Source organism: Sminthopsis crassicaudata, chromosome 1 (assembly GCF_048593235.1).
Source record: "Sminthopsis crassicaudata isolate SCR6 chromosome 1, ASM4859323v1, whole genome shotgun sequence".
NCBI classification, from domain to species: Eukaryota; Metazoa; Chordata; class Mammalia; order Dasyuromorphia; family Dasyuridae; genus Sminthopsis; species Sminthopsis crassicaudata.
The window spans coordinates 398,444,156-398,463,824 of NC_133617.1; the positions used below are offsets into that span (position 1 = coordinate 398,444,156).

Sequence of the window (19,669 nt, forward strand, 5' to 3'; positions counted from 1 at the left end):
CTACATTCAAAAATAATAACTTGCACAGCTTTCCTCCCAGCAAGGTAGGGAACCTCAACATAAGATGATCCATTGTTCTCTGATGATTCCTTAACAAAGCCTAGGGGCAGAAAAATAAGAGGAAGGCTTGATTATTAGAAGATAATATAGCCAGAAAAACTTAATAGGTCTGTGTTAAAAAAAAGAAAAGAAAAGGAAAGAAAAAAGGGAATTCTGTGTATCAGTGTTCTTTCCCCCTCTCAGTATAGGAATTCATGCTTTGCTTCCATGCTCCCTCTAATAAAAAAAAGGGAGCTACAATTTTCCGTTGGGTACACTTTGTACTCTCTTTTTCTAGATTTTACTTCAGTGCCTCAGTATGTATTAATCTGTCTCTGGCCAAATAAAATATCCTTAAAAAGGTATAAGATCTCAGATGGTGAGAAGGAAGGGACATTCGTGCTCTGGATTTTCTCTAATGATTCTGTGGAAAGACCACTAGCTTTGGATCAGTTCAAATCATACTTTTGATGATTACTACCTGTGTGACATTGAATAAGTAGGTTAATTTCCCTAGACCCTGCTGGTTCCTGCAGTCCCTTCCACCTTTAAATGTATAATCCTAAATTAGAAATCCACTTGATTTATCTGCTTCTTGAAAAAAGGAGAAAAAATAGAAAAGGGAAGATCTAGAGAAGAACCCCTCAAAACCTTTTCCCTCTGCTTTCCAAATGGAGGGGGGAGTTGATGGGCCATAATGTGAAGTCGCATAAGTCCCTGCCTGAAAATTCCAGAGTTTCCAAAGAACTGAGGAAGATATTCTTCTCTGAACACCTAAGAGAGTGAATTCCCAGCAATTGTCAGATAAAGATGGAAGCAGAAAGACCCTATTATAAGAATGTTAGCTGAGCTGGAACGAAACATCAGCTCTACCTCTGCAGGTGGGTCCGTTTGATTTGGCTTGATCATTTGATTCTAAATGATTGATTGCTAGGCTGTACTCCCCCTTGTACCTATTATTGCAACACACAAGGAAGGATTTCTCACAGGAGCAGGAACCATCAAAGTTCTTATATAGTTTTTGCAGACCTTCTTTTGTTAGCATCAGTCATAGACAACCATTTCCCAGCTGAAGTAACACTGAACAAACTGTCTAAAGCTCAGACTTGCCTATTCCTGTCCTCTTTGCCCCTCCACCTGAAAACTACAGGTGCTTATTGAACATAGACCTGGGGAGTGTTCATTTTCCCATCACCTGGTTCTTTTCCTTTAAGTTATCTGACTCTTGCAATACTTTTCTCTGATAAAATGCCCTTTTAGCCCAGCTGCCCACATATTTCTTATAAGTGCTCACACACAAATTGTCGCACCCCTTGGTACTGATTAACGAGGTCTGAATGTCAAGAAAGCTTATCCAAGACATAGCCAAAAAACCTTTAACAGGCACAAAAATTGTTGCTACTAGAACTCTTAATGAGATGACTTTATATGATAAAAATAATGAAAAATAAAAAATTAGTTCTTACAAGGAAATTATTATTGTTTGCTAATGCTTCATGTTTCTATATTACTATCTTTTCCCAATCTATTCTTCTCTCTCCCAAAAAGCCATCTTTCTAACAAAGAAAAAAAAAGAGAGAACAAAAGCTCAACAAAGTAGCCAACACATCAACCATGCCCAACATATTTGGTGTTCCAGACGTGTAGCCCCCCAACTCTGCAAAGAAGGTAAGTAAGGGTTCCTTCTTAAATCTCTTTTTTTGGGGGGGGGAGCAAACTTGATTGGTTTGTTGCTCTTTGTATTTCTGTTGCTGTAGCTGAATAAATTGTTTTCCTGATTCTTCTTACTTAACTTTGTATCAGTTCATTTAAATCTTCCCATCTGTCTCTTATATTCTTAATACTCTGTTTTTTTACAGTATAGTAATATTCCATCACACTCGGATAACATAATTTGTTTAGTCATTCTGCAACTTTAAAGGAATTTATTTTAGCCAAAACAAGTTGATTTGAGTTGTGTGCCAGCAGAAGACTTGTCAACACACCTTTATTACTTAAAGAAGGGAAGAAAGGGGAAGGGGGAAAAGGGAAAGAAAAAGGAAGAAGGGGGAAGAAGAGAAGAAGGAGAGCAGAACAGTGTTGAAGGTATCTCTAAGGATAAAATAAATTTAAGTTCTGTAATTTACCTCTTTTCTGTTTTAGTCCTAATTAGGTCAGCCACTCACTCCAAGTCTAGCTGGCAGAGATTTTTATAAATTCCCTTGTGCTGACCTTGGGTCACTCTGAATTGGACTGGGACCCCATTATCCACATGCCAAATTTTTCTTCCCCAACCTCCAACACTTAGCCAAAGCAAACTGTACTAGCAACATGCTTTAGGAAATCCAGCTCACATTTATATAATACTTTCAGGCTAAGAAAAGCACTTTCTACAAAATGCCCATTTGCCCTTACTTAGTTTCAACATTTCATATAGATAAGTGTTGTACAACAACCCTGTGGCATAGATAATATAAGTAGCATTCTTGCCTTTTCATAGACGAGGAAACAGATTCAGAGATAAAGTGACTTGCTTAGAGTTCCAAATTCTTTATATCTCAAAGTGGGATCACTTTTTATAAATATCCCATACACATTTGAATAAAAAGTAAATTCTCTAAGAAAAAATAGAAAATATTATACCTAGGATATTAATAGTATACAGCATACACTAATAGGATAATAGTAATAGCAGTATATATAGATACACACATGTGTGTGTTTATGTATATGTATGTATGTACATATACATATATGTATATACATATGATATATACATATAAATATATGTGTGTATGTGTGGACTGCAAAACACTTTACATATCTGATTCTCAAAATCTTGTGATATAGGTGCTATTATATCCCCATTTTATAGATGGGGAAACAGAGAGATGGGCTGAGTGATTTGCCCGCAGCTTAGGCAAAATTCAAACTCCAGTCTTGATGCCTTTTGGTCCCTCCAGATGCCATGATTCAGACCTAAGTCGTTCCTTACTCAGAAGCCATTCTTTGCAGCATATAATCTCTCACATGTATGATCCAGTCTTCCCTCAGTGCTGGAGTCACTACTTCAGGGCATGGTTATTGCCAGTAGTGCAGGTGTTTCTTAAGTTCCTTGGCAATGTATGTTGTCTCTGGACTTGCCAAGCATCCCTTCACAGATCCCACTCTCATCTACCCAAAATACTCCAGATCACTCACTGCTGATGTCACCTGGTCTTGTCTAGCTTCCTCCCTCCTTGCAGAAGTTAAACCAAGGTCTGCTAGCATTTCCTTCTCACCAAATTTTCCCTTGCTATGCCGACTGCTGATTCCAATCCAAGCCTCTTTGCTTCTTCCCACAGTTTAAGGCTAGGAACATTAAGCAGGAAAAGGGAAAGTGAGATAAACTCTCAAATATTTTATGTTATCGACAGTTATTTTAAATGGAATTTCTCTTTGTATCTCTTGCTGCTGGACTTTGTTGGTAATATGTAAAAGTGCTGATGATTTATGTGGATTAAAATGGAAAATGAGAGTGGGCCCCAGAGGATAGGTGTTGAGGATGGAAACAAATATATGGGTAGGAGGCAAAAATAGGAGTGGGAATTGCTCAGAGAATTCATTAGGGAAAAGAAAATTAGGAAAAGTCATAGACTTTAGAGATGCTATAGCTCAGGGATGTCCTGTGCAGCCCAGCCCCTCAAGTGTGGCTTTCACCAGGCTAAAATGTAATTGGGAAATATTGTAACAATGAAATGGAGACAGCCAATATTTTAAAACTTGTATGAAGACTGTAAGGATTCTTATGTGCAGATTAATGGACCACAATTTCTATCTGAGCTTGATACCACTGATCTAGCCCATTCCTTTTCTTGTGTAGATAAAGAACCAAGGCCGGGAGGAGCAGAGGCATTTCCTCAAGGCTACTCACAGGACACCTCTCTATCCCTAGTTCGTTTTAGGGATACTAGTTTAAGATCTTTTTTAATCAGGAAAAGATTGCCCTTGGTTGATCTTTAGGGAACTCATTATCTTAAAAATGGACCAAATCCTGAGGCATTTTTAAGTCTTTTGGTTATTGTTCATCCTTTGTTCTCAAAGATGACCAATGGCATCACAAGGATGATGGCTTGACTTGCCTGTGAATTGGGTATCTCAATGGTAATGCTTACCTGCAGAATATGCTATTATTATACTCCACCTATTTATGTATGGTGAATCCTTTTAATAATCTAAGGAAAATTCCAAAGGGTAGGACTAGGCTGAAAGGAGTAGAATTCAGTTTAGGAAAAAAAACAAAGACATGGTTTCTTCCCTCAAGGAATTTAAAATCTACCAGGGTACATAAAGCAAACACAAATAAATACAGGCTGAATGGGGTAATGCTTCAAGCTAAGTATCATGGGAACCTCGAAGAGGGAGAGCTTAGGATCATAAGATCTGAAAATGGAAGGTCCCCTGTGATAATCTGATCCATTTTTACTTCTCTATTGGAAGGATTCAGGGAGAGATGGCATTTGAGCTGATCCTTGAAGGTTGGATAAGATTTTCTCAGCAGAAATGAACAAGAAGGACATTTTAGGTGGAGGGAAGAAGTAGAAAGAGCAGATTTAAGTTTAATGTACAGAACTTTCCAGGGAACAGAACTGTCTGACTATGGAATGAACAATTTGATTTCATTTTTGACAGTGTATATATAGGTATCTAGTGAGATACAGTGAGATTATGTAGGCCTCAGCCTGTAAGCAAACCTTCCTTTGCTCCCATAAGGTAATTATAGTTCAATGAACCATTGTTCACCCCTATAGAATAATGATCGATTATTCACTCCCACCACGTGACTGCTACTAGATGGTCTCAGGAACAAATATAACATAAAGGACAACATCCTGGGTGAATTCTGGCCAAATCCACCAAGGAAGCATTATTTATGTACTGGAACTAGCCACTCCAGGAATAAAGCTTCACTCTTGGCAGGCTCTGGCAGGACTGGCCTTCCTTCTGGAGTAGCTCAAGAAAGTGAAGCCAGTATTGCTGCCATTTAGACATCTTTGTTCCCTGGGATGTTTAAGTCATGATAGAGTAATACCCAAATTGGAATCTAACCCATGGAGAGGATGCTCTACCTGGGACCCTCCCGGTTTGGACTTTCAGGGCTGTGATCTGGGATTCCTCAGCCTGAGGTCTGCAAAGTTGGTGCTTCCCCTAATCAGTGATGCAATTCTTTCTTTTCTTCTCTCTTGGTCTATGTATCTCTTTGTATTGTAGTAGTAATATTAATCATAGGATGCAATAAGTGCTTTTGTTATAAGGACTATACTGTTAATTCTTATTTTCTTTTTTATAATTCATTATTATTATTCATTTTTTATTTTATATTTTATTTTATATATATTTTTATAAAACCTGGTACCTTAGACTCTGTTGTGGGAATGAGCCATTCTGTGGGAGCAAATTCATAAACCTTAACCTAACACAGTGTTAGATTCTTAACAGCCTAAAGTCTATTTGGGAATGTCAGGCACAAGACTATGGATTCTCTTCCTAGAAAAGAGGTCCAGGAAACTAGAGAGACTAAATTAAAAGGGGAAAATTTGATTCTGCTTTGACTTTTTCTGGATGAATACCTTGTTTGAATCCCTTGACCTAGATTCAAATACTGGCAATGTAAGTGTCTTTGGAGCTAATCTCAGAAATAAAAACAAAACAAATGTAAATACTATTATCTAATATCATGTGATGTTCAATTTTTATGGTAGTTGAAGAATCCATCTAGGCCTGAGAATAAATATACGGAGGCAGCAACAGACTACCCTACTTGAAAACCAACACAGTGTCATTGTTCTTCATTCTCAGAGATGACGTAATGGACAAATACACCTTAAGAAAGGTCATGGCTGCTTAAACATTTAAAACCCCTGAAAGGAGGAGAATTCTCACAACTACAAATGAGGAGCCAGGCTAAGGTATCTTGGAATTACCTCTTCCCCTCCAGACTTATTACTTTGCAAAAGATTTTTCCAGGTACCGTATATAGGACAATTGAGGCTAAAGGGAAAAACATCACTGCCACCAATTTTTGAGATTACCCGTGCCAGTGCTTGTGGAAACTCTATCTCAGGTGAGACCTTATTTCTTTCAAGTTCTGATCCATAGTCCATGCAACTAACTCAGTCAATTGGGATGCTCAGGAGAAAGGTTAGAATCCAGAAGGGATCTTAAATTATCTTCTAGACCAATCTCTTTGTTTCATAGAGGAGTAATCTTGTAGTTCTTTTCAGAGACAGTAATATTGATTTGGAAAACTGCAATATTTCTATTCAGGATCATACTGCTAAAGAAATCAAATTCAATTTTTATGAAAGCTGTGTCCATTTTAGAAATTGCTGGCTTATAGGTAGATGGGGCTGTCTTTCCAGCAAGGCACAATGCCTTAAAAAAGAAAAAAAACAAAAACTCACCTGTAAAGAAACAGGTAAATATTCTTGCAGAGAATTAGCAGAGATTTAAAATTAATTTTGTGTTAAGTCCATTGTTTGCCAATGCGTTGTTAATGTTAAAGGTCTGTAATACCAATGTTATTTATTATTTTCCATTCCCATACATAGCCAATTAAGAGCTTTTCCATGAACCCATGTCTGTCAAAAACTTATTTTAAAATAATGTTCCTTTTGTTATAGCAAAAAAAAACCCCAATAATAACACTGTTTTCTGAAGATTGGATTGTTGGGCATATCTTGCTTTAATAGTAACAGCTGGCATTTTATGTAGGACTTTAGGATTTATAAAATACTTTATAGGGTATCTCATTTGATCTTTATATAAAAAGTGATATGTCTTATCTTTATAAATCCATAATTTAAATGTATAAAGGGAGTAATCTGTAAAATTCTTTTAAAGTAAAGTGAAAATTACCCTCTTTATTTATCTGTTTAGGAAAGCTAAAGTTTCTCATATTTGTGTTGAAGGCTAATAAACTGCCTCTAAGAGACTTGCTTTTCCTACCTTGTCCCCCACCTTCTTCATGCAGAAGTGGTCTGCAGAAAGTACCTCTTTCTCCAGGGTGCTTTACTGGGTGAAAAGCTTACAGTCTATTCACATAAGCTTCTTGGGACTCATTTACCTAAATATACTTTTAAATTGTAATTTTCTGCTTTGTACTAAAGCATAAAGACTATCACTTTAGATAGGTTGCAAGCACCTAAGGACAAACTGGATTTAGTTCTTTGATGTGTATCTTAAGTAGGAAAAAGTCCCTGACTGCTTAGATGCTACTTTCAACCAAGGGTATCTTTCTGGAAATGAGGGTAGCTGAATTCTCTAGGTTTCATGGGAATTGCAGTTACCAGATCATGGTTTAAGGTTCATGGAAAGAGAGGGGAATGATGAGCAGGTATTTCTCTCTTAGCTTTCTAGTTGGTGACACGAGCATGGGGGATGTTATGCATATGAGCAGAAGAGTGGTTGTGATTATAGCCCACAAATGGATACAAAGTGTATTTCTTGATCTGGAAGCTACTTTACTGTGTCCCACTGCTCAAGATGCTTTTTTTCTTTTTTTAAATCAAACCATGGCAGATAGGGATTTCACTATGGTAAAGGAGAAGTTTAAAAGAAAAGTAGTCCTAGATGTCCAGGTGAGGGTCCAGGCTGATCCTGAAAATGAGGTTTGGAAGGGAATGAAAAAGGATATATGTAGAAATCACTGCCCTTTGTGGACAGAGCCAGAGCAATGCTGTCCTTCTTCCCCAAAGCCCACTCCTATTAAAGAACAGGGGTATATCCTTCACTTCCTCTCCCTCACCTAACTGAGAAATTACGGGTAAACCCTTCCCTTGACACTTTAATGGCTGATTCCTACATTAAATCTCCTAAGCTGGAGTCCCATGTATGAGAAGGTTTTAGAGATCTGTTAAATTCAAAGGGCACAAATTTTAAAATTTTGAAAACTCTAATCAATATAATAGCCATCCATAATTCCAAAGGACTGATGATGAAGCATATTATCTACCTCCTGACAGAGAAGGGATGGATTCAAGTTATAGAAAGAAACAGATATGTTTTGCTTCATACTAAAACATAAAGCAGAAATTTTTTTTGGACATAGCCAAGAGAATCTGTTTAGCTTGACTAAGCATGTGTTACAAGTAATTTCTTTTTCTCAGTGCAGTGAGGGAGGGTGAGAGATAGAAAAAAAATCAATTTTTTTTAATTAAAAAATTAATTTTAAAAGCTCAAGGCCTATTTTTGAGTCTGATAACTAAGACTGACAGTATTTCTCTTTATAGAATTAGCTCAAGATCTAAAAATCCACTGAGCAGCTCCCTACAGATTAGACACTTAGTATTTGTTGCATGGATAACATATTTGATTCTCACAACAGCCCTGAGGTTGGTACTGTTTTGTACAGATGAGGAAACTGAGCCACAGAAAGGTGACTTGCCTGGGCTCACACACCTAGTGTTTAAGCCAACATTCAGATCTTCAGAATAATCTTAGTGGCTACTCTAGTACTGGTTGAGTCCAGACTTCCATCTGTGTGTGGGGAATCCACTAGTTGAATAAAGTATCACATTTTTTCTCTTCTTCCATATCTCATCAGTTTGTATTTTGAGTCCAAAGTTAGTATCAGGGTGCCAATATCACTAATTATTGACTCCTACCTAGATGAACTATGAAGCTAATAGCATCACTCCTCTTCCTGGCTTATCTGCTGCAAGTTGTTCTGTGCTTGAGAATTGCCTCTTTCAACATCAGGACCTTTGGTGAGACCAAGATGTCCAATAACACCATCTCTGATTATATTGTGATGGTAAGTCCCGGGTGCCCTGGTGAACCAGTCACCATAACTGAGCTTGACTGAGAAATAGGTGTATACTAAAGCCAGCTCTGAGTTGATTGCTAAGTTTTCATCTTGGAAATGGGCAAATTCTTCATGTTAGGGCTTAATTAACTAATTTATTGTTTTGTTCTTTGTCTAGACTTAAGAAAAGTAATGGAGATTGTCAAAAATATGTTAAACTTGAAAGTGTGTCATATATACATTTTTCTCCTGAGAACAAGTTGTTGTTAAACATTTACCAGTATATCTTTTTAGTGTATTTTGAAAGTAATCATGAGACTTCCAACTAAGATGTTTGTCTGAAGGAAGAAATGGAGATTGACGAGCAGACCACCCAGCTCCTCTATACCTACTCCAACAAAATCCTGAAATTTGCATCAGACCAATTAAAGAAATCTAAGGAGAAACTTTGGTGATTTATTCTGTCCAAAAACTGTACAACTCAGAAGCCTGAGGGAAATAAAGGGAGATGCTATCAATGCATGGTAGGATTATTCAGTGTAACTAGAGAGGCCAGGGACCTATGGAGCCTAAGGCCCCTGCATCCCAAGATAGCAAGGTTGGAGGGTCACTTGTCTCCAAAGGAAGACAACATCCTGAGGAAGGATGTTAACCACCTCCTGACAGGGGCCATTTTTAGAGATGATCCCAGAGTTTGTTTTCTTTTATTACATTTATCTATTACAAAGATTCTCCCCACTCTCTTCTTTTCCCATTAATCTGAGGGGGAAGTTTTATTTTTTATTTTTATAAGAGTAATGGAAAAAAAAAAAAGATGGTCATAGACACATTTTAAAAAGTGTACCAAAGAAAATAAGGAATTTCAAGAGGGAGCATAAACAAACAGGACAATTTTGAAAGTAATATTCTTAAAAAGGCAAACGATATGAAATATTTACTGTTTAACATAGAATTCATTCTGGCAGAAGAAAGTGTAAGGATTGAAATTCAAATAGAGAAGGAGGCCTGCCTATTGGATGAATTGAATGATGGTTTTGTACTGGCTTTTACTAGCACTCTGAAATTGAGAGTAGCTTAACAGACAGAATTCTGCTTGCTGCGGGCTTACAAAGTAAAAATCTGACTCCAAGGAGACCCTCAGACCAGGTCATTGTAGGGAATCTGGGGAGCATGAGAAGGGCTGGGGGTAACTCTAGGAGTGGAAGAAAAATGGTTGGGATGATGAGATTTGGGAAGGCCACCTGCAGCATAGGGAAAAGTATACCAGCTTTTCCTTATTCAGATATTCACTCTTCAGTGCAATGAGTCTTTCTCCACTTGCAGATCCTGAATCAGTATGATATTGCGCTCATCCAGGAGGTGAGAGACAAACATCTCACAGCTGTGGGGAAACTGATGGATAAACTCAATAAGTAAGTAGCTGAGAATTGTACATCTCAGGATGTGAAAGAGAGCTGCCAGGAGAGACCCTGGGTTTGAACCTCAGCCCATGAAATCCAGAAGAGCTATGATATGGCAGGTTGAGACAGACCCACAATGAACACATAAACCTTCATGATCAGCCCAAGGATATTTAGGATGAGAACAGGCTCTTTCCCTCTTAATTCCAGCCATGGTGATCACCTCATCCTCCAGCACATCTAGCAAGAAAATGTGTAGAGTTGAATGAGATGGAACATAATTGACCCCAATCTTCTTTGAGGTCCCTCCAATTACAGGAATAAAATGGTTAATTTTTCATTTCTTTTCAGAGACTCACCAAATGCCTATCATTTTGTGGTCAGTGAACCTCTAGGGCGGAACTCTTATAAAGAACGTTATCTCTTTGTATTCAGGTAATAATGTCCCCAAATTGGGAGAGGAAGCAAAGATGCTTCTTTTGGAAAGAAAAATAAAGAACTTTGAAATCTTTAAGCCTTTACTACCACCTTCCTTATTTCCCCAAGCATAGAAGGGTAACAGATAGCACTCATATCATCAGGTGAGATTCTATCTGTAAGGATAGAAACTGCTTGAAAGGCACCTTCCTACCCTCTTCCCATCTGCCACGCCCACCCAGGATTCCATTGTTCTGTTCCGATTTAATTGGGGTTTCAGTGTCACTGTCAGCAGAAACTAGAAAAAGCTGGTGGTCCAGTTTCACATGAAGACACTTATCAGAAATACCTGATAGAATCAGAATCAGAAATTCTGATAGAAAATCAGATAGAAAAGAATCAGAAAAGAATGTGTCAGAGTCAGAAATAGGTGATGCAGAGCTAACTAGCTTATATCTTCAGCAGGACCACACTCAGAATCTAGAGACCAGGAGAAACAAGGTTACTGAGATCTGAACCTAAAATCCACATCTAGGATGAGACGGGGAGGCAGGGAAAGCTGCCAAACATCTTTAGTGGCCCAATCCTCCAAGGCCAGGATTAAATCAATAAAAGGATGCTCATAAGAGCATCCCTGATCCTCTAGTCTTATTTTTATAGGAGGACCACTTTAGATAATAGGAAAAGCTGAAGGCTCATATCTGATTTTGGAAGTCAGAAGCAAGAAATGAGGCAAAACCTGCCAGCTATTTATCCATTTCTCCTTCCTTCATTCTTTCCCCAACATCCTCTACTTCCCTACCAGCTAGGGAAGAGAATATATACCACTCCTTAAGCTCATTTCTGCCTAAACTCTCCCTCTGCAGACCCGACAAAGTGTCTGTCCTGGACAGCTATCAATATGACGATGGTTGTGAACCTTGTGGAAATGACACCTTCAGCCGGGAACCCGCCATCGTCAAATTCTTCTCCCCAACTACAGGCAAGAAGTATTCAAAGGAGAAAGACTTATTGGCATCTCGGAAGCCAACCTCCTCTAGGCTTTTTCTGTATCGTCCCACAACCTAAGAGCATTTCATTTTCCCCATTACTCTCTCCCTTTACCTCTTCCCTGTCCTACCACCTCTCAGCAAGCACAGGACACAGACTGCTGTTCCTGGGCGGGAGTGAGCAGGGGTGATGGAGAGCGGGCCGGGACATTAGAGCTCGAGATGAGCACTAACCGTATATCTTGTTGCTGCTTCCTCAGAGGTGAGAGAGTTTGTCATCGTTCCTCTGCATGCAGCCCCGAATGATGCTGTTGCTGAGATTGATGCTCTCTATGATGTCTACTTAGATATTCGCCAAAAATGGAACACAGAGGTATGAGACAGGGACCTGAACACAGATTACCCACCTCTCACTTCTCCACAGCCAGGCAGGAGATTTGGAAGGTGAGGTAAGGACGGCGTTTCCCCCAATTTGTTTTTATTATTGCACTTGAAGGATTTGAACCCAGATTTCCCTTGCTTGGAGGCCAGTTCTCTATCCACTATGCCCTCCTAGACAAGCCCCTGAAGTTCTTGGTGCACTAGCAACTCTGTAAGATTACAAATTGTTGAGAAGGTACTACTGTGCACTGGTGGAAGGAGTTTCCTATACCAGTGATTACAGATCCAGTAGTATATCAGTATATTGGTAGTATATCACACTCAGCAGCCTGTTATTGGTTCTGCCTCCTCCTGAGCCCTGAATGTCTGAGTCTCTACTCACATAGGCATAATATCAAGAGATATAAATAAATAAATTTACAGCTGTTCACAGCAGAGCAAAAAGAGTCCTCTTTGTGGTTAATGGTAGACAGGCCCCTCAGCTTCAGGGCCTAACCTAGGGAAAGAAGAGAGTAAAATAATTGCTGTTCAACTCCCTCACCTCATTCTTGGGGAGGAGGGAGAAAGGAGGTCTGGAGGGGTCTAATTGATATCACCTACAGACTGGAGCACAGCTCCGTTGGCCCAGCCTCAACTGCTTTTTTCTAAACTTAAAAAAATAAAGTCCAGATACCCAAAAACACCAAAATTAGGTTCCATCGTTGACCTTGTACCAAAGAAAATATTAAATTCCCTCCCATCCTCAAGCGTTGCTTGAACCAACCAAGGGAAGATGCTGCAAGGCAACCCCAGCTGTGCCCTGTCTACCTGAAAACGCTACAAGCAAAGCAGATTGGCCAAGAGGCCCTGATATCACTGCCCAGAAGGCGCAGCTGGGTGCCAGGAAGGGGGACTCCTTATCCCTGGTGGCCAAAGGTGTTCTACATGTTCAGTGTCCACTGACAGAGGCTCAGGACAGTGCTCCTGGCTAACAAAAGGCTGTGCTTGACAGAACATACTGTTCATGGGAGACTTCAACGCGGGGTGCACCTACGTCACCCCTTTGCAGTGGCCATCCATCCGTCTGCGCACCAGCCCCGTGTTCCAGTGGCTGATTCCTGACACCACAGACACCACTGTGACCTCTACAGACTGTGCTTATGACAGGTAAGGTCCCAAGTCCTGGCTCAGAGGGCTGGCTGGGGCCATTGGGCCTGCTTCTGGTTGTTTCACACACACAGAAAGATGGGTCCAGGTGACTCCCTGTGCCAGGTAGCTTCGCTACGTTCCAGCCCTGACGGCCAGGAACTACAATGTTCAGCAATCCAACTTTCCTCTCTCACGGCCTACTTACCTCACTCATCAAATAAAGTGGTCGGATTATGTGATCTCTCAGTCCCACCTAGTCTAATGTTATAGGCCTGCAACAAAAGCAGGCTAAATTATCCAGGACATGATAAACAGTCTCAATCGAAAATGACACTGAGAAAGCAACTTTCAGGATCCCGGAACCCTGGACGTGTTGAAAGCAAGTTTAGCATCAGAGTCAGCGTTACCCTGGCCAGACAGGTCAGTGTGTTCAGATCAGACTCCCTGAATTGCCGCTAGTGCAGAGAGGGTATCTAGGAACTTGGAGGCTGTGCTCACTCCTGCCTTTCCTTCACCTGTCCAGCTAAGATTAGTTTGGATTGTTGTCCTTCATTCTCAAAGGGGACCATGAATCAGGAAGGGATGCCATAACTTGCAAATGAATCTGACAAGTGAGGAAGCCCCTGCAAAGTCACCAGTCTCACTCTCTCGCCCATTCATCTGGATCCAGTGGCAAGATCAGGCTGTCAGGCCAGGAGAAGCCATTTCCTTTGTCCCTTAATTTCCCACCTCATAAGTAAGTCCCATACTCTTAGAACATGCAAAGAGCATGCAGCACAGAAGAAAACCGTGTACTGGGGAATAAAAGCCATGCAAATACATTTTTTTAGATGAAGCTAAACTATGAATTTGAGTGAACAATGCCTAGTCTTTATAAAAAGAATATGGTGAACAATTCCTGTGGTCTCTTCCACTTCTAACATTTTAAACGAAGATGTAAAAAACCTGATTATTGAACAGAATGAATGCTAGTGTTTTGATTTTTCAGACTTTGTTAAGTCGTTCCATTTCACAACGCCCTCTGAGGCAATAAGACTGCTTCCTTTCCTACTTGAGATCCAGCATTACAATGTATGGAAAGCTGGAGACTTATCTAACATTATGCCATGTGTCAGGAGGTAGTTTTCTCTCTCTCTCTTTTTTTTAATTAATTTTATACTTATAAATTTTTTTGACAGTACATATGCATGAGCAATTTTTTAATAACATTATCCCTTGTAATCATTTTTCCAAATTTTCCCCTCCCTCTCTTTCCCCTCGATGACAGGCAATCTCATACATTTTACATGTGTTACAATATAACCTAGATACAATATATGTGTATAAATCCAATTTTCTTGTTGCACGTTAAGTATTGGATTCCGAAGGTATAAGTAACCTGGGTAGATAGACAGTAGTACTAACAATTTACATTCACTTCCCAGTGTTCCTTCTCTGGGTGTAGTTGTTTCGGTCCATCATTGATCAACTGGAAGTGAGTTGGATCTTCTTTATGTTGAAGATATCCACTTCCATCAGAATATATCCTCATACAGTATTGTTGTTGAAGTGTACAGTGATCTCCTAGTTCTGCTCATTTCACTCAGCATCAGTTCATGTAAGTCTCTCCAAGCCTTTCTGAATTCATCCTGCTGGTCATTTCTTACAGAGCAATAACATTCCATAGCCTTCATATACCATAATTTACCCAACCATTCTCCAATTGATGGGCATCCATTCATTTTCCAGTTTCTAGCCACTACAAAAAGGGCTGCCACAAACATTTTGGCACATGTGGGTCCCTTTCCCCTCTTTAGTATTTCTTTGGGAGATAAGCCCATTAGTAATACTGCTGGATCAAAGGGTATGCACAGTTTGATAACTTTTTGGGCATAATTCCAGATTCTTTCACAATTCCACCAACAATGCATCAGTGTCCCAGTTTTCCCACATCCCCTCCAACATTCATCATTATTTGTTCCTGTCATCTTAGCCAATCTGACAGGTGTGTAGTGGTATCTCAAGAGTTGTCTTAATTTGAATTTCTCTGATCAGTAGTGATTTGGAACACTCTTTCATATGAGTAGATATAATTCCAATTTCATCATCTGAAAATTGTCTGTTCATATCCTTTGGTCATTTATCAATTGGAAAATGGTTTGATTCCTTATAAATTAGAGTCAATTCTCTATATATTTTGGAAATGAGACCTTTATCAGAACCTTTAACTGTAAAAATATTTTCCCAATTTGTTACTTCCCTTCTAATCTTGTTTGCATTAGTTTTGTTTGTACAAAAGCTTTTTAATTTGATATAATCAAAATCTTCTATTTTGTGATCAATAATGATCTCTAGTTCTCTAGTCATAAATTCCTTCCCAGGAGGTAGTTCTCTTAAAAGCTCCTTTACAAGAGTTTTCAGGGTTGCAAAGTCTTCTGCCTTCTTCTCTCTTATCTTCCTATAATCCCCAGAATTCAGCCCCAAAGTCGTCATTACATAATGTACTGGAAAGCAGTATCCCATCTATAGCTTGCTGCTGGATCCAGTGATTGGGGGAGAAAGTGAGGCTGGTGACTTTGTACTGTTTCACTTAAATCCAATTCACTTGCAAGTCATAGCATCACCTTCCTGATTGTCATGGTACTGTTCTGTTTCCCATAATTAAAAACACTTTATTCTAAAGTATATTTCCATAATGTTTCTCACAGTTTTTAAGCATTTAATAATTTTCAGAGTGGTTTATTTTTTAAAAATAGTAATAGCTTTTTAATCTTTCAAAATAACATTCACCCTTGCAAAACCCTGTGTTCCAAATTTTTCTCACTTCCTTCCTGCCATTCCTCTCCCTTGAATAGTAAGTAATCCAATATAGATTAAACTTGTAAAATTCTTCTAAATGTATTTCCACATTTATCATGCTGCCCAAGAAAAATCAGATGGAAAAAGTAAAAGGGAAAAAAACATAGCAAACAAACAACAATAAAAAGAGAAAAATACTATACTTTTATCCACATTCAATCTCCACAGTTCTCTCCCTGAATGCAGTTGGCTCTATCACAAGTCTATTGGAAAGCCTTGAATCACTTCATTGATGAAAAGAGCCAAGTCATGGTCTTCTTGAAAAGGAAGAACAAATAACAACCAATCCTAGCTGGACAGGTGAAGGAAAAGCAGGAATGAACTCAGCCACCAAGTTCCTAGATACCTCTCTGGACTAGCAGCAATTCAGGATTCTGACCTGAAGACGCTGATCTGTCTGGCCAGAGTAATGCTTTGCCTCTGGTTGACTCTCCAATGCTAAACTTTGTCCCTTGTTTTCAATGCACTTGGGGTTCCAGGATCCTGAAAGTTGCTTTTTCAGTCTCATCTTCAATTGAGTCTCTCATACACTGTTTTCTGACTTTGTAGTTGCCATTTTATTCCTGTCCAACTTCTATACATTCCTCTGAAGTTATGGAAACCAGCCTTGATCCAAGGACCACACTGGGTATAATAGGAAGCTGGGTTTTATAGGCTGTGTGTTTGTCATACCATTATACTGACTCTTCACCTTACAGGCCCATTTCTTCTCAGTAAGACTGAGGCATAGGTAGCAATGGTGATTCCAGGTATGTTGATCCTGAAATTCAGGGGGAAATTTGATCTTTGTACTTTGGTATCTGTTACAGGATTGTAGCCTCTGGAACTGAGCTCCAAAGAGCTATTGTGCCAGGATCAGCCACCACATTTAATTTCCAGGCAGCATATAAATTGAGTGATGAAACTGTAAGTTTTTCTCATTCGTTTTTTATCCTGTTTTGAAGTTTAATTAAATAGGAGCTTATAATGTTAGTTATTCCTTTTCTCAGCAGATTGTCGTTTCAGGTGAAACTTGTACTATCTGGCCCTTGATAAACTATTTTCCTATCTTATGGGTATATTATAAAGGCCCTTCCTCAAAGACTGGTATTGAGTAAAAATAAAACAAATCTCTCAACTGCTGATCAGCTAATGCCAAGAGCACATATAACTACTGCTTCTGCAGCTTCTTACTTCCACTTGGGAATTGGAGACATACAATGCTTGTGCTCACACATCCCTGCATCTCCCATTGAAATGGAAGCTTCCTTTAGGAACTAGCATGGTACCAAACGAGTTAGGAATATTGGGCTTTAGTGGCTCAGTGGAATGGATGGAGCTTTCCTTTCTGTTTACTTTACCTTCATCTTCAGCTCCTCAACCCCTCCAAATATAAACTTTCCAAGCATCAGGCTTTTTTCTACAATCTTTTCTTTCTTTCTTTCTTTTTTTCCCCCCCCTGAGGCTGGGGTTAAGTGACTTGCTCAGGGTCACACAGTTAGGAAGTGTTAAGTGTCTGAGATCAGATTTGAACTCAGGTCCTCCTGAATTCAGGGCTGATGCTCTATCCACTGTACCACCTAGCTGCCCCTCTACAATCTTTTCTAAAGAAATCTGATCTAGTCTTCTCTCAGTCACCCAGGCTTGAAATAAGCACCGGGGTATTCACTGGATGTGGAGTCTTTAGTCTGAGCTCAAGTGGCAGCTGTTACCCATATAACTTCGGACAAATTAGTCAAATGAGATTGGACCAGGCAATCTTAAGGTTCCTTCTAGAAGTAGAATTCTGATTTGTTACCTTTGTAGATTGTCATTCATCCAATCAATCCTTATCAATACTTCCAATGTTTTCCACATCTGTTCCTGTCTGTCACCACCCTAGTCCCCATCCCTATCTTCTCACACATAAATTACAGTACTCATCTCCTCCCTCTAAATGAATTCGTCCACATGTTGCCATGATAATTTCCCCCAGATATTTGGCTTGCATTCCACCTCAGAAAACTTCAATAGCAGCTTCCCACAAAGGGATCAAATGCACTCTTCTTGTTCTGATATTTCATGATCCACCACATCCTATCTCCTCTTGCCCCCATACATACCTTCTACCTCTATTACCACCACACACGGCTGGAATTCATTTCTCTCTGTACCGACAAGTGTTATAGCTCACTTGGCCCTTTTGTTCATGCTATTGTGGGTATTTTGTGTCAGTTATCTTCCTCAGGTTTTGGCTTCATTCCCCTAACTAGAGTATGTTCCTTGAGGACAAAAACTCACATCTGTAACATTTTCCTCCCTCTAGAGACTAAGCCCATTGCCTTGAAAAGTGGGGCTAGTCCATGTTTGTTTAATGATGTTCCTACCAGGGTTGCACGGCCCTAATCATATGGTTTTTTTTGTTTTGTTTAGGCTCTAGCTATCAGTGATCATTATCCTGTGGAGGTAACACTGAAGAAAGCCTGAATCTCCATTTTTATCAAACTTCCTTATTTCATGTACTTCTGTAATTTCCTCTCTGCTTCCGATTAAAACCATGGCCGAAGTCACCAAAAGAACTGAAAATGATGGCTGATGCTTTTATTTGCCTTCATTCCCCTAATGTGGGCTCCTAAATGTCAATGTGCAAAGCAATATACTGTAAGATTTTGATAAACTAAGGTTATAGGATCTGTTGAAGACATAAGATGACAGTATGCTCTCTGATTTAGTTATAAAACAATACCTACTACCTTCATAGGCCTGAAAGAGAAAAATAAGTTGATTAAGTTTTAAAATTGATATCTTATCCCAGAATCAGAGTCCTGAAAACACCCATTTCCAAGTTGCTGCAGAATTAAAGCACAGAATTATTTAAAAAGACCTTAAATGGAATCTAGGAAAGTAAATGGTCATTATTCCTAGAAGGAAGGATATATGCTACAGCCTTACACACTCGCCACCACTCCTTTATGTGTGATGTCTCTCCTTATTAGAATATAAGCTCTGTAAGGGCAAGGACTACTTATTAATATTTAGCATAGTGTTTGAAATATAGTTAATTGCTCAATAAATGCTTTTTTCATTCATTCATTCCTATTCTTCAGTACATATTAAAAAGTGGTTTAGACTGCAATTTGTTAACATTCCAAATATTAACCACGTTGTGTCTGCTCTTGTATATGTCTCAATACAACATAATTATAAGTGATTATAGAATTATGTTATAAAGCTTTTAGATTAGGAATAGTCTTTTAGTCTGACTTTTTACAGCTTTTAACAAGGGAGTTTTCCAGTCTCTTTCCCCTTCTTTTTACCTTATTTGATGAAGCTCATCTGTGATTAGAGCTTTAACCATTACAAGATCACTAGAGTTTTGCCCTAAAAGGTTAACAGGGTGGGGATGGGAATGACAGTGAGGAGACTGTCTTGGGAGGACACAAATTTTTTTCCCCAAAACCACACTCAGTGCTTTGCCTTAGTGTCTTTATGTGTTAGAACAGCACCACTGAGACATAACTGCCCACAGGTCAAACTCCCCCACCCCAATTTTGCCTTCCAATGCAAATGGTTGCTCCAACCAAAGGACTCCTTATTATAGTTCTGCCTGTGAGCGGGATAGAGCTTAGACAAAACCTTTTCATACCTTCAAAACTTTCCTGAGAAAACTGGTTTCTCCCTGTGGCAAACTCACACAGGCTTTGGGGATGTTCATGCTGTAACTTGTAATTGTATTGGCCTTTTGTGTCCCAGAG

At 39.2% G+C, this 19,669-nt stretch overlaps 1 protein-coding gene across 2 annotated transcripts; it reads left to right on the forward strand.

The window, feature by feature from the left end:
• The first annotated feature begins 1,401 nt into the window (after window positions 1–1,401).
• Window positions 1,402–19,003, forward strand: DNASE1 (deoxyribonuclease 1). Of its 2 annotated transcripts, XM_074279990.1 has the most exons (10): window positions 1,402–1,707; window positions 5,857–6,121; window positions 8,668–8,812; window positions 10,127–10,215; window positions 10,555–10,638; window positions 11,487–11,602; window positions 11,870–11,982; window positions 12,982–13,136; window positions 16,766–16,862; window positions 18,348–19,003. In XM_074279990.1, exons 3-10 carry the CDS (start codon window positions 8,675–8,677, stop codon window positions 18,399–18,401), a joined length of 846 nt encoding a protein of 281 aa, XP_074136091.1. In that variant the 5' UTR covers window positions 1,402–1,707; window positions 5,857–6,121; window positions 8,668–8,674; the 3' UTR covers window positions 18,402–19,003. The 2 variants fall into 2 exon arrangements, with proteins under 2 accessions (XP_074136091.1, XP_074136092.1); XM_074279991.1 differs by lacking the exon at window positions 1,402–1,707 and having other exon boundaries at window positions 5,817–6,121.
• The last annotated feature ends 666 nt before the right edge of the window (window positions 19,004–19,669 follow it).

Coding starts and splice junctions, on each gene's coding strand:
- DNASE1 (XM_074279990.1), top strand. CDS start 8,675: ATGAAGCTAATAGCATCACTCCTCTTCCTGGCTTATCTGCTGCAAGTT. Junction 8,813..10,126: donor TCTCTGATTATATTGTGATG/GTAAGTCCCGGG, acceptor CTCCACTTGCAG/ATCCTGAATCAGTATGATAT. Junction 11,983..12,981: donor GCCAAAAATGGAACACAGAG/GTATGAGACAGG, acceptor TGTGCTTGACAG/AACATACTGTTCATGGGAGA.